At 49.4% G+C, this 12,929-nt stretch overlaps 1 protein-coding gene across 1 annotated transcript; it reads right to left on the bottom strand.

The window, feature by feature from the left end:
• Positions 1–9,622: 9,622 nt before the first annotated feature.
• On the bottom strand, positions 9,623–11,454 carry LOC127332427 (3-ketoacyl-CoA synthase 5). Its single transcript, XM_051358730.1, has one exon. It carries the CDS (start codon positions 11,395–11,397, stop codon positions 9,925–9,927), a length of 1,473 nt encoding a protein of 490 aa, XP_051214690.1. The 5' UTR covers positions 11,398–11,454; the 3' UTR covers positions 9,623–9,924.
• Positions 11,455–12,929: the final 1,475 nt, after the last annotated feature.

Consider the following 12,929-nt stretch of genomic DNA (forward strand, 5'->3'; position numbering starts at 1 on the left):
ACAAAGAGCATGCCAAGTTGTTGCGATGGCACAAAGAGGACCGTAAGTCGGACGGGGAGTTGAGACACCCCGCAGAGGGAACGCAATGGAGAAAGATCGACAGAGAGTTCAAAGATTTTGCAGCTGACGCAAGGAACATAAGATTTGGTCTAAGTACAGATGGCATGAATCCTTTTGGCGAGCAGAGCTCCAGCCATAGCACCTGGCCCGTGACTCTATGCATCTACAACCTTCCTCCTTGGTTGTGCATGAAGCGGAAGTTCATTATGATGCCAGTGCTCATCCAAGGTCCGAAGCAACCCGGCAACGACATCGATGTGTACCTAAGGCCATTAGTTGATGAACTTTTACAGCTGTGGGGCAGACCTGGTGTCCGTGTGTGGGATGAGCACAAAGAAGAGGAATTTGACCTACGAGCGTTGCTTTTCGTAACCATCAACGATTGGCCTGCTCTTAGTAACCTTTCGGGAATGTCAAATAAGGGATACAATGCATGCACGCACTGCTTACATGAGACTGAAAGTGTACATTTGCCAAATTGTAAGAAGAACGTGTACCTTGGGCATCGTCGATTTCTTCCGAAAATTCATCCAGTAAGAAAGAAAGGCAAGCATTACAACGGCAAGGCAGATCACCGGCCGAAGCTCGCGGAACACACCGGTGCCGAGGTATTTGATATGGTCAAGGATTTGAAAGTCATCTTTGGAAAGGTCCCGGCGGACAATCAGTTCCGAAGGGAGCCGACGGGCACGCAGCCATGTGGAAGAAGAAATCTATATTCTGGGAGCTAGAATATTGGAAAGTCCTAGAAGTCCGCTCTGCAATCGACGTGATGCACGTTACGAAGAATATTTGCGTGAACCTCCTAAGCTTCTTGGGCGTGTATGGGAAGTCAAATGATACAAAGGAAGCACGGCAGGACCAGCAACGTTTGAAAGACCCTGATGACCGGCATCCGGAACGGTTTCAAGGTCGTGCCAGCTACGCTCTGACCAAAGAAGAGAAGGTCATCTTTTTTGAATGCCTGAGCAGTATGAAGGTCCCGTCTGGATTCTCGTCCAATATAAAGGGAATAATAAACATGGCGGAGAAAAAGTTCCAAAACCTGAAGTCTCACGACTGCCACGTGATTATGACGCAATTGCTTCCGATTGCTTTGAGGGGGCTCCTGCCGGAAAATGTTCGAGTAGCCATTGTGAAGCTATGTGCATTCCTCAATGCAATCTCTCAGAAGGTAATCAATCCAGAAGGTCTACCACGGTTACAGAACGATGTGATCCAATGTCTTGTCAGTTTCGAGTTGGTGTTCCCGCCATCCTTCTTCAATATTATGACGCACCTCCTGGTTCACCTAGTCGATGAGATTTCCATTCTCGGTCCTGTATTTCTACACAATATGTTCCCCTTCGAGAGGTTCATGGGAATATTAAAGAAATATGTTCATAACCGTGCTAGGCTAGAAGGAAGCATCGCCAAGGGCTATGGAAATGAGGAGGTAATTGAGTTTTGTGTTGACTTTGTTCCTGACCTTAAGCCGATTGGTCTTCCTCGATCGCGGCACGAGGGGAGACTAAGTGGAAAAGGCACGATCGGAAGGAAATCAACGATATGTATGGACGGCCATTCTCTGACTGAAGCACACCACACAGTTCTGACCAATTCCAGCTTGGTGGCTCCGTACTTTGAGAAACACAAGAATATTTTACGCTCGGACAACCCTGGGAAGCCTGAATCCTGGTATGGAAGGCCCACATGGAGACTTTCGGCAGTTGGTTGAGAAAACATTTAATGAATGACGATCATGTTGTAGATCAGCTGTACATGTTGGCCAAGACACCATCTTCGACTATAACGACTTTCCAAGGGTACGAGATAAATGGGAATACATTTTACACGATTGCCCAAGATAAAAAGAGCACCAACCAAAACAGTGGTGTCCGCTTTGATGCAGCAACCGAGAATGGGCAAAAGGTCACATATTATGGTTACATAGAGGAGATATGGGAACTTGACTATGGACCCTCCTTTAGGGTCCCTTTGTTCCGGTGCAAATGGTTCAAGCTAACAGGAGGTGGGGTAAAGGTGGACCAGCAATACGGAATGACAATGGTGGATTTCAACAATCTTGGTTACCTTGACGAACCATTCGTCCTAGCGAAAGATGTCGCTCAGGTTTTCTATGTGAAGGATATGAGTAGCAAACCGAGGAAACGGAAAGATAAGAAAACGATCAGTACATCATGCGATGATCCAAAGCGCCACATTGTTCTTTCAGGGAAAAGAAACACCGTGGGAGTGGAGGACAAGACAGACATGTCAGAATATTATAATATGTTTGCTGAAATTCCGCCCTTCAAAGTGAACACCGACCCAAGCATTAAGTTAAATGATGAGGATGCTCCATGGATACGGCACAATCGTAAGCAAGCAGGGACACAAGGGAAGAAATAATGTGTAATAATAATTTATTGTACCAAACTTTGTTGAATGGATCATGTGAATTATATTACCCGTGATGTGTTTGGTGTCCATTTTCGAATGATTCAATTGACTCGAGATAGCACTGATGATACATGAAATTTGGAGTGATTCAGTCATACTCCTGCCTAGGCGTATAATATGCATACTCGTAGTCTTCATAGCCGCCGCTGTTGTACTGGTAGTCGTCGCCTTCTAAGTTGCCGCCGTCGTTGTCGCTGCTGTCGTCGCTTTCGTCGGGTGGCGCTCGTGGCTCGAACTGAGGGTAGCGCAGGCGGGGATATCGCCAGCCGTGATGTAGTCCATGACGCTCTGCAGAGTCCGGCCGTACCACCATAGCCGACGGCCGGCCTCGTGGAAGTTCCCGTGAGGCGCACCGTCCTCCTCATACCCGGGCGAGCACCCTCTCACGCCGATTGATGAAGAAGGCGTCCCAAGTATGCTGGTTATCGAGGATGCCGCGGGATTCATCCGCTGCTCCGGCGTGAGGTCGAGGTAGTAGTGGTTCGTGATGGCCGCCCGGCGCGCAGTACCCTGAGGGACGGGAGGGACCGGCACGCCGCCGGCGCTTAGGCTCCAGCCGGCGGGGACGCGGTAGCCCGGTGGGCAAGGGTAGTTTGAGGCGCAAAGCTCCTCCACCTGCTGGTAGGTTAGAGTGGGTGCGGTGGAAGCCATGAGAGAGTGATGAGAGATTGTAGAGATGTGATAATGCTGGCCAAGCCGGGCTACATATATGGAGTGACAAATGGCGGGAAAAATGGGAGCGGGAAGACAGGAGGCGGGAAGAAAGTGGCGGGAAGAAAGAGGCGGGAAGAAATTGGCGGGAAAAAATTGGCGGGAAGAAAGAGGCGGGAAGACAGGGAAGAAATGGCGGGAAGACGAGGCGGGAAGAGGGGGTCGGCGGAAAGACAGAGGCGGGAAGAGGGGGCCAACGAGAAGACAGAGGCGGACGGGAAGAAATTTTGAATTGAATTAGTTTTATTTTTATGAATTTTTTGATAATTTGTATTTTTAAAATTTTGAATTGAATTAGTTTTATTTTTCTGAATTTTTTGATATATTATTTGTATTTTTAAGATTTTGAATTGAATTAGTTTTATTTTTCTGAATTTATTGATGTATTATTTGTATTTTTAAAATTTTGAATTGAATTAGTTTTATTTTTATGAATTTTTTGATATATTATATGTATTTTAAACATTTTGAATTGAATTAGTTTTATTTTTCTTAATTTTTTGATATATTATTTGTATTTTTAACATATTGAAATGAATTAGTTTTATTTTTCTGATTTTTTTGATATATAATTTGTATTTTTAATATTTTGAAATGAATTAGTTTTATTTTTCTGAATTTTTTGATATATTATTTGTATTTTTCACATTTAGACATGAATTAGTTTTATTTTCACATTTAGAAAATGAAATAATTTTGAAAAAGGCCTTTAGGGCCAACCGCGACTAAAGGTCATTTTCCGCGGGAGCCGCAAATGGGGCGAAAAAAAGGCTTTAGTCGCGGTTGGCCTCACCAACCGCGACTAAAAGTGCTTCCCTATAAATATTTGCGCGCGCGGACGGCCGCGCACTTCTTCTTCTCCGCCGAACCGTCGCCTCGACTCTGCAGCGCCGCGCCGTCGCCGCCCTCTCGTCTTCTACGCCGTCAGGCTGCCCGAGCGCCGCGCGCCGCCGTCGCCGTCGTCTTCTACGTCGTCGCCCTCGCCCGAGAGCGCGCCGCGCCGCCGTAGTCGATCCTCCCGTAAGAACCGCGCCGCGCGTCGCGCGCCGCCCTCGTCTCGGAGACGCCGCGCCGTCGTAGCTAGGTCCTCCTGTAACCGCCGCCGCCGCCGCCGCCACACGCGCGCCGCGCCGCCGCTTTCGCCGCCGCCGCCGCCCCTTGCATCCATCGCCGCCGCTGCATGCATCCCGCCGCGCGCTGCTGTCGGAGAGAGAGAAGCAGAGAGGGAGAGGAGAGAGGCCAGGGCGCGCGCGCCTGGCCGATTTTTTTTTTTTTGTTTTTTTAATTTGTAACTAACTTTTGTTAATTAAAAATGTAACTTAATTAAATTATTATGTGAAGAACTAATTTGTAACTAACTTTTGTTAATTAAAAATGTAACTTAATTAAATTATGTGAAGAACTAATTTGTAACTAACTTTTGTTAATTATAAATGTAACTTAAATAAATTATGTGAAGAACTAATTTGTAAATAAGTTTTTTTAATTAAAAATGAAACAACTTTGTTATAAAAGAACGACCGTCGCCACCGCTGCCGCCCCCCTTTCGCCAGCGCCCTTTCGCCACCGACCCCGCGTGTATATGGAGGGGGCGGCGAGGCCCTCGCCGCCCCCTCCGTATACGCGCGGGTTTTTTTTGTTTTTTTACGAGAGAGAGGATCGGCACCGCCACCTCCACTGCCACCGCCCTTTCGCCACCGCCACCGGTCTCTCGGTCACGCGGTCACTTCGAGGCGAGGTCGATCGTCCGCATATACACATCTAATACGCGTCTCCGCCACCGCCCTTTCGCCACCGCCACCGGTCTCTCGGTCACGCGGTCACTGCGTCCCCCCTCTCGCCTCCCTCGTCGCCCTCTCTCTTTATATGTAGAAGAGATGTGATAATGCATATACACAATTAATTTTTTTGACTACATGTTTTCAGGACTGACATATGGCGGACGATAGAGCTGACCCGATTATGGACAACTATGATCCGGACGCTGAAGACCATATTTTCGGCATCATAAAAGGCGATATTCTATATGTACCGACCGGACAAGAAGAAGATGATATCTCTTCTTATCTGAACCTTGAGGGTGAAGATGAAGGGCGCCGTCAGCAAGATGATGCCGAAGAAACGTCGATAAACCACGATCTTCAATTGGAAGTAGCAACCACCTCCGGCGCCGAGGTATATATATACATTGAGCCTCTGGTGATACAAACTAACTGATTTGAATAAATATGTGTGTACTAACGTGCGCGACTCTCTTTCTTATTTTAGCCCTCGGCCGGATCGTCAAAACAATCGAGTACGTCGTCAAAGCGTGGCGCAACCAAGACGATGAAACCAGGAGAAACATGCACCATCGAGATTGTCGAGGAAGCAACCGGCAGGCCGCTGGAGCCCCGCAAGAACGCCACTAAGTTTATCAGCCAATGCGGAGCCGTTGTTAGAGACAACGTCTCGATCACCGTCCAGGAGTGGAATCAGCCAAAGAAGGCACGTCTTGGTTTCACTTTTGTCGATAAGAGAACAAAAAAAGATTGCTTCAACAAGCTTATGGAACATTTCGTTCTACCTCCGGAATACCACAAATACGATGAGGAGGGTAACAAGATTGAGGAAAACAAGGAGAGGTGCAAGCTAGTCAAACAGTTCGCTCTTCATAAGATGTCCGACGCATTCCGGAAATACAAGCAAAATCTAGCCCATGACTTTGTCAAGCAGAACAAGACTCCGGATTTCAAAGGACAATATGAGAAACTGCAACATGATTGGCCAGAATTTGTGAAGCAAAAGAAATCGGAGCAGTTCCTTCAAATATCGAAAAAAAAATTAAGGAAAATGCGGCTAAGAAGGAGTACAATCATATTATGGGGCCAGGAGGGTATCGCCTTTGGATGCCTAGGTGGGAGAAGATGGAGAACGAGCTGAGGGCGCGAGAAATCCGTCCAGGTACGGAGGGATGGGACCCAAGGGCCAAAAGCTGGTGGTACGAGCATGGGGGATCGCTGAACCCGGAGACAGGGGAGTGTGTTTACCAGGGCAAAATAATTAAACCCACCCAAAAGCTTATTGAGGCAATGAGGGATGCTCAAGAGGGGAGGATCAAGTTCAACAGAGAGAACGACGCCCTGACAAAAGCCCTCGGGAATCCTGAACACGGAGGACGTGTACGAGGCATGGGGCACATTCCGTGGAAAGTAGGGTTCCCCCAGAACGATGACCCATACGGTTACGTGTCGTAAGAGAAAGATGGATCGGGAAGCAGATGTTGTGGCGCGGTTGGCATCGGAAATGGATGTGATGAAGAAAACCGTGAGTGTACTAGTAGCCGAAAGAGATGCAGCTCGGGCGCAGCATGAAGATCATCCATTGGATCTCGGAAGCCAGCAGCGGAGAAGCAGCGTGGCTTCCACGGAGGCCCCACCGGCTGGTGCACCGATGATCGAAATTACTGCACCGGAGCCTCTGGTGGTCGAAATTACTGCACCGGAGCCTCCTCGCTACCCCGTGGACGATATAAAGGAGATGAAAGCATGTCATCTGTATTATCCTATCGGGAACATGTCCATGAAGGTAGCCATCGGCAGTGCTTTACCACCTGGAGCACTCCACCACAACAACCCCATTCAAGATGGCTATGCTCGTGTCACGGTGGAGAACATAGTCCAAGGGTTTGAGGACCTGGACATTGACATTGCTACACCTGAAGGGGCGACAAGACTTGGAGATGTCAAGCGCCAGTTCATTCTATGGCAAAAGAAGTTTATCAAGTTTCCAGGCGAGGCGCCAACAAGTCCACCCCCCTACGGTGGTGGTGGTGGCGGCGGTGGCGGTGGTGGTGGTGGTGCTTCACCTACACCTCCTTCACGTCAGCCGACGCCGCCCCCCAATTCACCTCCGGCGGGTAAGCAGCCGCCGCCCCCTAGTCCGCCCCGGGCGGGTAAGCAGACGCCGCCCCCCAATCCACCTCCGGCGAAGAAGCAGAAGCAGCAGTCCTGGATTATTAACCCGGACCCTTATGTACCTAAGATAACAAAGGTACCGGAGCCATCACTGAAGCCTCTCCCCACGAGGCCTTGGGAACGTAGTGCCGAGGAAGTCGAGGCGGCCGCGACTGCTGAATATGAGAAATGGAAGGTGGACTGCAAGAAGAAAAGAGAGCCCGAGCCCAAGCCAGTATTTTCTGATGAGCAAAAGAAGTGGGCTAAGTCATTTTTGAACACACCGTCCCAAGTCGCGAAGAATCTGCCTGACGACTATGCACGTGAACTTCGTAATCAGGCACGCATGTTCAAGGAGAAGAAAGAGGAGACCGAGAAAGCGGAATTACAAAGTGCACAAAGCGGGAAACGAGTTGCCCAGCTCGGGGAACAAAGTAAACAATCGATTGCCCCGCTTATAGTGACAGCCGCCGGTCCGGATGCCCCCGATATCATAGAAGTTGCGGCAGCACATGGATTGACTGTAACGAGTGCCAGAGAACAAGCGGCCAACTTAGGTATTACTCTTCGTGAACTGTTAGGCCTTGATGAGGCGCCAGTGAAGGAGGTAGTACTTACATATGTGAAGAATGGGCCTCTCGTCGAGCCTGCGCAGGAAGAGGATCTACCTCCACAAATGAAAGGTCTGCTGAAATGGTACAAGGGTTACATAGAAAATAAAAACGCCAAAGATTATATTTATGCGGAAGTTGGATATGAGCATCGCTTCAAACATTACTCTTTACAAATTCATCTGAGTGAATTGTTCCAGCTTTTCAATCTGCGCGAGCTCGACAAATCTATCATCAGTTGCTACGTTCTGTAAGTGATTTATTTCTACCCCATCTCGTTCATATTGCTTGCACTATATATATATGTCCTAAACTATATTGTTGTGTCCGCTATTATACATGCAGAATGAAGATTAAGGAATGCAGAGTAAGGAGCATCCATGATGTTGGGTTCATTGACCCACACATCGTTAATGGATATACGTTACAGCATCACCCCGCCGACGTGGAGGAAGACCTGTGGCGGTTTCTTGATAAGCAGGAACTCAAAAGTGATATTCTATTTCCTTACCATTTTGGGTGAGTGTTTATGTCTTGAGCACATTCTCTTTTGTTTACTCCATGCATGGTATGTGGCCGGCTAATCGATGAGTTATGCATGACGTACTGTGCATGTATCGTGTCCGCAGGTTCCACTGGATTCTGCTAGTAATTAAAGTTGACAAATCAGAATGTCTCGTCCACGACTCTCTGAATATGGATAAGGCGCGTTGGGCCGACATGAGACAAATGATTCAAAAGTAATTGTTTTCATTCATTTGCGCTCTATATCGATCGGCCTATTTCGTTCATTTCCTAATTAAGCTTCAAGTAATTAACTAATAACTCTCTTGTTCATTTAATTTTCTTTGCCTCGTAGGGTTTGGAGATGGTTCTCAGATACAAAGGTCGGTGAATTCAAAAAAGAGCTACATTTCATGCGGTCAAAGGCTAAGAATGGTGGCGATATTCAGCCACCGGGAACCAATCTGTGTGGATACTATGTCTGTGAGATGATCCGGAGATACACCTCTGAGCGCGTTCCGAGTGATCTCAATGCTCAGAGGAATAACCTCCGGATGATGCTTAGTCCAGAAGCTCGCTTCCGACCACTTCAAGAGGAACTAGCTGGATGGTTCAGGAGGGAAGTCCTCGATCCTAAAGGAGAACACCATTGCGAGGACGTAGAACTATACATGCATTAAATTATGTATGGAAACTTGTTCAAACTTGTATATGGTCATCCGATGATATTGAATATATATTGTATATTCCTCTTGAATTCTTTTTGGTTCTAATTTCAAATTTGTTTGGAATTGTACATTTATATGCATGTATATATGTAGTACCGTAGAATATGTGAAACTCCTTCAAAATTACAATAAAGCACAAAAGAAATAAAACAATACAAATTAAATAGAAAACAGGTTTGGGGGGGGGGGGGGGCAGGTTTAGGGGGGCCTAAAACCCTAAACCTGCGGCGGCCTTTAGTCGCGGTTGGCCAGAAGAACCGCGACTAAAGGTCCTCCGCCCCGACGGTCGCCTGGCGCCCACATGGACGGGCCTTTAGTCACGGTTCGTAATCAACCGCGACTAAAGAGGGGGCCTTTAGTCGCGCTTAATTGGTCGCGGTTGCGCAACCGCGACTAATGACAGTTGCGAACCGCGACCAAAGGCCCTTTTTCCACCAGTGTATTTTCCTTTCATTTGTCTACCCCCTTTAGCATAGACTTTGCTCACAACCAAGTAGTTTGGCATATTAAGAGGCTTCATATTGGGCCTCCCGAAATTAAACAATGCACTCTCATGGAAATAAATTTTGAATCCTAAAAAGGCTCGAACACTGACAAGTTAATTTTAGATTCTTAGCTTTTTTGAGATCGCGATCCATAAAAAGAATGGTATTGTCCGCGTGCGGGATACATACATAAATGACAAGGACATGCATTGCTCAGTTATTTCAATGACTGCCCGCATACTAAAGACATCCATACAGTACTATAGTACGTTGAAAGGACTCTGAGCAACAACCAGGTCGTGCACTCCTGCATGGTTCGACCTAATTTCAAGTAGGAATACACTCAACATGTAGCACGTACAATTCCAAGGACATACACATACAATTCCAAGGCCATACACATACAATTCTAAGGAGAGGCATTTTGAGTAGGACGTACTATAAGCAGCTAGTGCTTTAGCACGTCGGGAATGACCACCGGATACCTGTGAATGGACGTGGCCCATGGCCCATCGGCATTACGGGCAGGCTCGATGCACTCCCACGCCGCGCTGTTGCACTTGAACCCTGAGCCGAATCCGATCATCCAAACACGATCGCCCTTGCGCATCCGTCCTTTAGCCTCCATGTAGGCTAGCTCGTACCACAACGAGCTACTGGACGTGTTTCCGAACCGGTGCAGCGTCATCTTCGACGCCTCCACCTGCTCGTCGGAGAGGGAGAGGCTTTTCTGCAGCTCATCTATTACCGCCCGGCCGCCGGCGTGAATACAGAAGTGCTTGAACGCCTTGGAAAAGTTTGGGATGTAAGGCTTGGTTCGGGCACGGAACACCTTCCGTGCAACGAGGGAGAGCGCGAAAAGAAGCTGCTCGCGGAGCGGCAAGACGAGCGGCCCGATCCTGGTGATGTTGGCCTCCAGAGACTTGCCGGCGATGACCATCAGGTCCTTGCTGAGGTTGATCCCGACGTTCCCCTCGTCGTCCTCCTGCTGAAACACGCACCGGTAAGCGCTGTCGTTCCCGGCGCCGGTGTGCGTGCGCACGAGGTGTTTGAGGCGGAACCGAGCTTTCACGGGAGACGTCGACAGCAGCGCCGCCGCTCCGCCGACGCGGAACAGGCAGTTGGGCAGGAGCATCGCGCGCTCGTTGCCGACGTAGTAGTTCGGGGTGATGGTCTCCGTGGAGACGACCAGCGCGTGGGAGCCCCGGGGAGCGACCTGCAGGAGGTTCCTCGCGAGCCCCACGGAGATGAGCCCCGCGCTGCACCCCATGCCGGAGAGGTTCATGCTGCGGATGTCGCCGCGCAGGTTGTACTTGTGTATGATCATGTCGACCAAGGATGGCGTGGGGCAGAACAGGCTGCAGTTGACGACGAGGATGCCGATTGCGTCAGGGGCGATGCCGGTCTTGGCGAGGAGGTCGTCGATCGCCGAGAAGACGACGAGTTCGAACTCGGCGCGGGCGTTGTCGAGGGTGCAGTACTCGTGCGTCGGGACGAAGTTGTGCGCTGCCGGCAGGCAGGTCTCCTCCCCGAGCCCGGAACGCTCCAGCAGCCGCGAAATGAAACGGACGCTGCGCTCGTTCATGCTAGGCGTTTTCTTGTTGTGCTCTACAAATGAGGCCATGGGGATGCGGGCGAGGGGGTGGTTGAAGGAGGAGTGGAAGCAGGCGTAGTCGGTCAGGTACACGGTGCATGGGCGACGCATTAGGTAGAAGATAACCGCCGCGGCCGGGAGGAAGCCGGTGAAGAATAGGTGCACGGGCTGAAGCTCACGGACCAGGCTGGTCAGCTCCTCTGTCCCCAGCCGCATCAGGGCGACGAGAGACGCAGCCGCGAGGGAGACGAGGAGAACGGGCTGGAAGTTGTCCACGAATCGGTGGTATGCGGCCTTGACACGCATGGGCTGAACAGAAGAGCTCATGCTGTTTACTCACGTGTGGGACTGTAGCCTGTGGGTCTTGGGTGCGTTTAGCGCCAGTACTTGCATTTATAGGCATTTTTCATCGCCTTTAATGATTCTTGGTGAGTTTTTTTTTTGTCAATTTTGTATTCCTTGACGTACTAACCGAATCAATATTGACCGAATTAAAATCGGTCATTGCTAGCTATCCAATTCACTGTAGGGTCCAGGATGACCCCTTGGCCCCAGCTTTATATTGATACGATTTAACAAGTCAGAAAATTAAAAACTGACGCAACTTGATACCAAAACGGCAGAAGTTAAAAGCCCACTCGCTCACTACAGGAATCGCCGCATACGCCGACGGCCGGCTGCCCTCGGCGTAGCCACGCCTGGCCCTCGGCGTAGGCTACGCCGACGGCAGCCCTCGGCGTAGACCCTCGGCGTCTAGGTCCCTCGGCGTAGCCAGCCTCGCCGTCGGCGTATGGTTGACCCTCGGCGTACGCGACCTACGCCGACGGCCCGCTGGGCCCCTCGGCGTCGCTGCCCTCGGCGTCTCCTGGCGGCGGGACGTCGCCGTTAACGGCGCATCGGCATACGCCGACGGCAACCCCCTCGGCGTACAGCAGGTTTCCGGTGACCAACGAGGCGACGTGGCACAAGCTGGCGGCGCCACCTGTGCGTGTACGCCGAGGGCAACCCCCTCGGCATATGCACGTGCATGCATGGGACACGTGGCGCGCCTGCCGAGCTCATCTCCTACGCCGAGGGCAACCCCCTCGGCATAGACCTGACCAAATGGTCTATGCAGGGGTCTATGCCGACGGCAACCCCCTCGGCATATAGACCTGTTTAATTTTTTTTTTGTTTTCCAGTTCCAGTTCCAGTGCAATCCAGTTCCAGTTCCAGTTCATATAATCCACCAAATTCACATAAATATCATATAATCGACCAAATTCATCCAAATTCGTCATAATTCACGTAAATAGCATGAAATCCACATAGTAGCATACAAATACATCCAAATTCATCCAAAATCACCATAATTCACATAAATAGCATGAAATCCACATAGTAGCATACATGGTGCATGTAGTAGCATACAAGAGGAGAGTGCCATGTCATCCAATACATAGTAGTAGGTAGCAAATGATGGCAAGCAAGAAGCCCGGTGCTGACTAGCGGAGGAAGGACCCGGGCGGGGTGTGTCCGCCCACATCGGTACCATCGGCGTAACGCGGATTTTGCACCGGGGCTCGATCACTCCGTCTAGTGGGTCTAGGAATATTCCTCTTCACCTGCGCCAGCGTCTTAAGCAAGCTCTCGGAGTCTGCCTTGCCGCTGCTCATATTGTCCAGTCACCTGCATTGAGAAGAATAAAACAGTTAAGCACAAAGACATATTATATGAAGATACTAAGAATAAAAGGCACAATGCAATTAAGAAGCATGTTGACATAATAAAATGAAGATACTAAGAATAAAAGGCACAATGCAATTAAGAAGCATGTTGACATAATAAAATGAAGATACTAAGAATAAAAGGCACAATGC

This window comes from Lolium perenne, chromosome 4, assembly GCF_019359855.2.
Source record: "Lolium perenne isolate Kyuss_39 chromosome 4, Kyuss_2.0, whole genome shotgun sequence".
Lineage (NCBI taxonomy): Eukaryota > Viridiplantae > Streptophyta > Magnoliopsida > Poales > Poaceae > Lolium > Lolium perenne.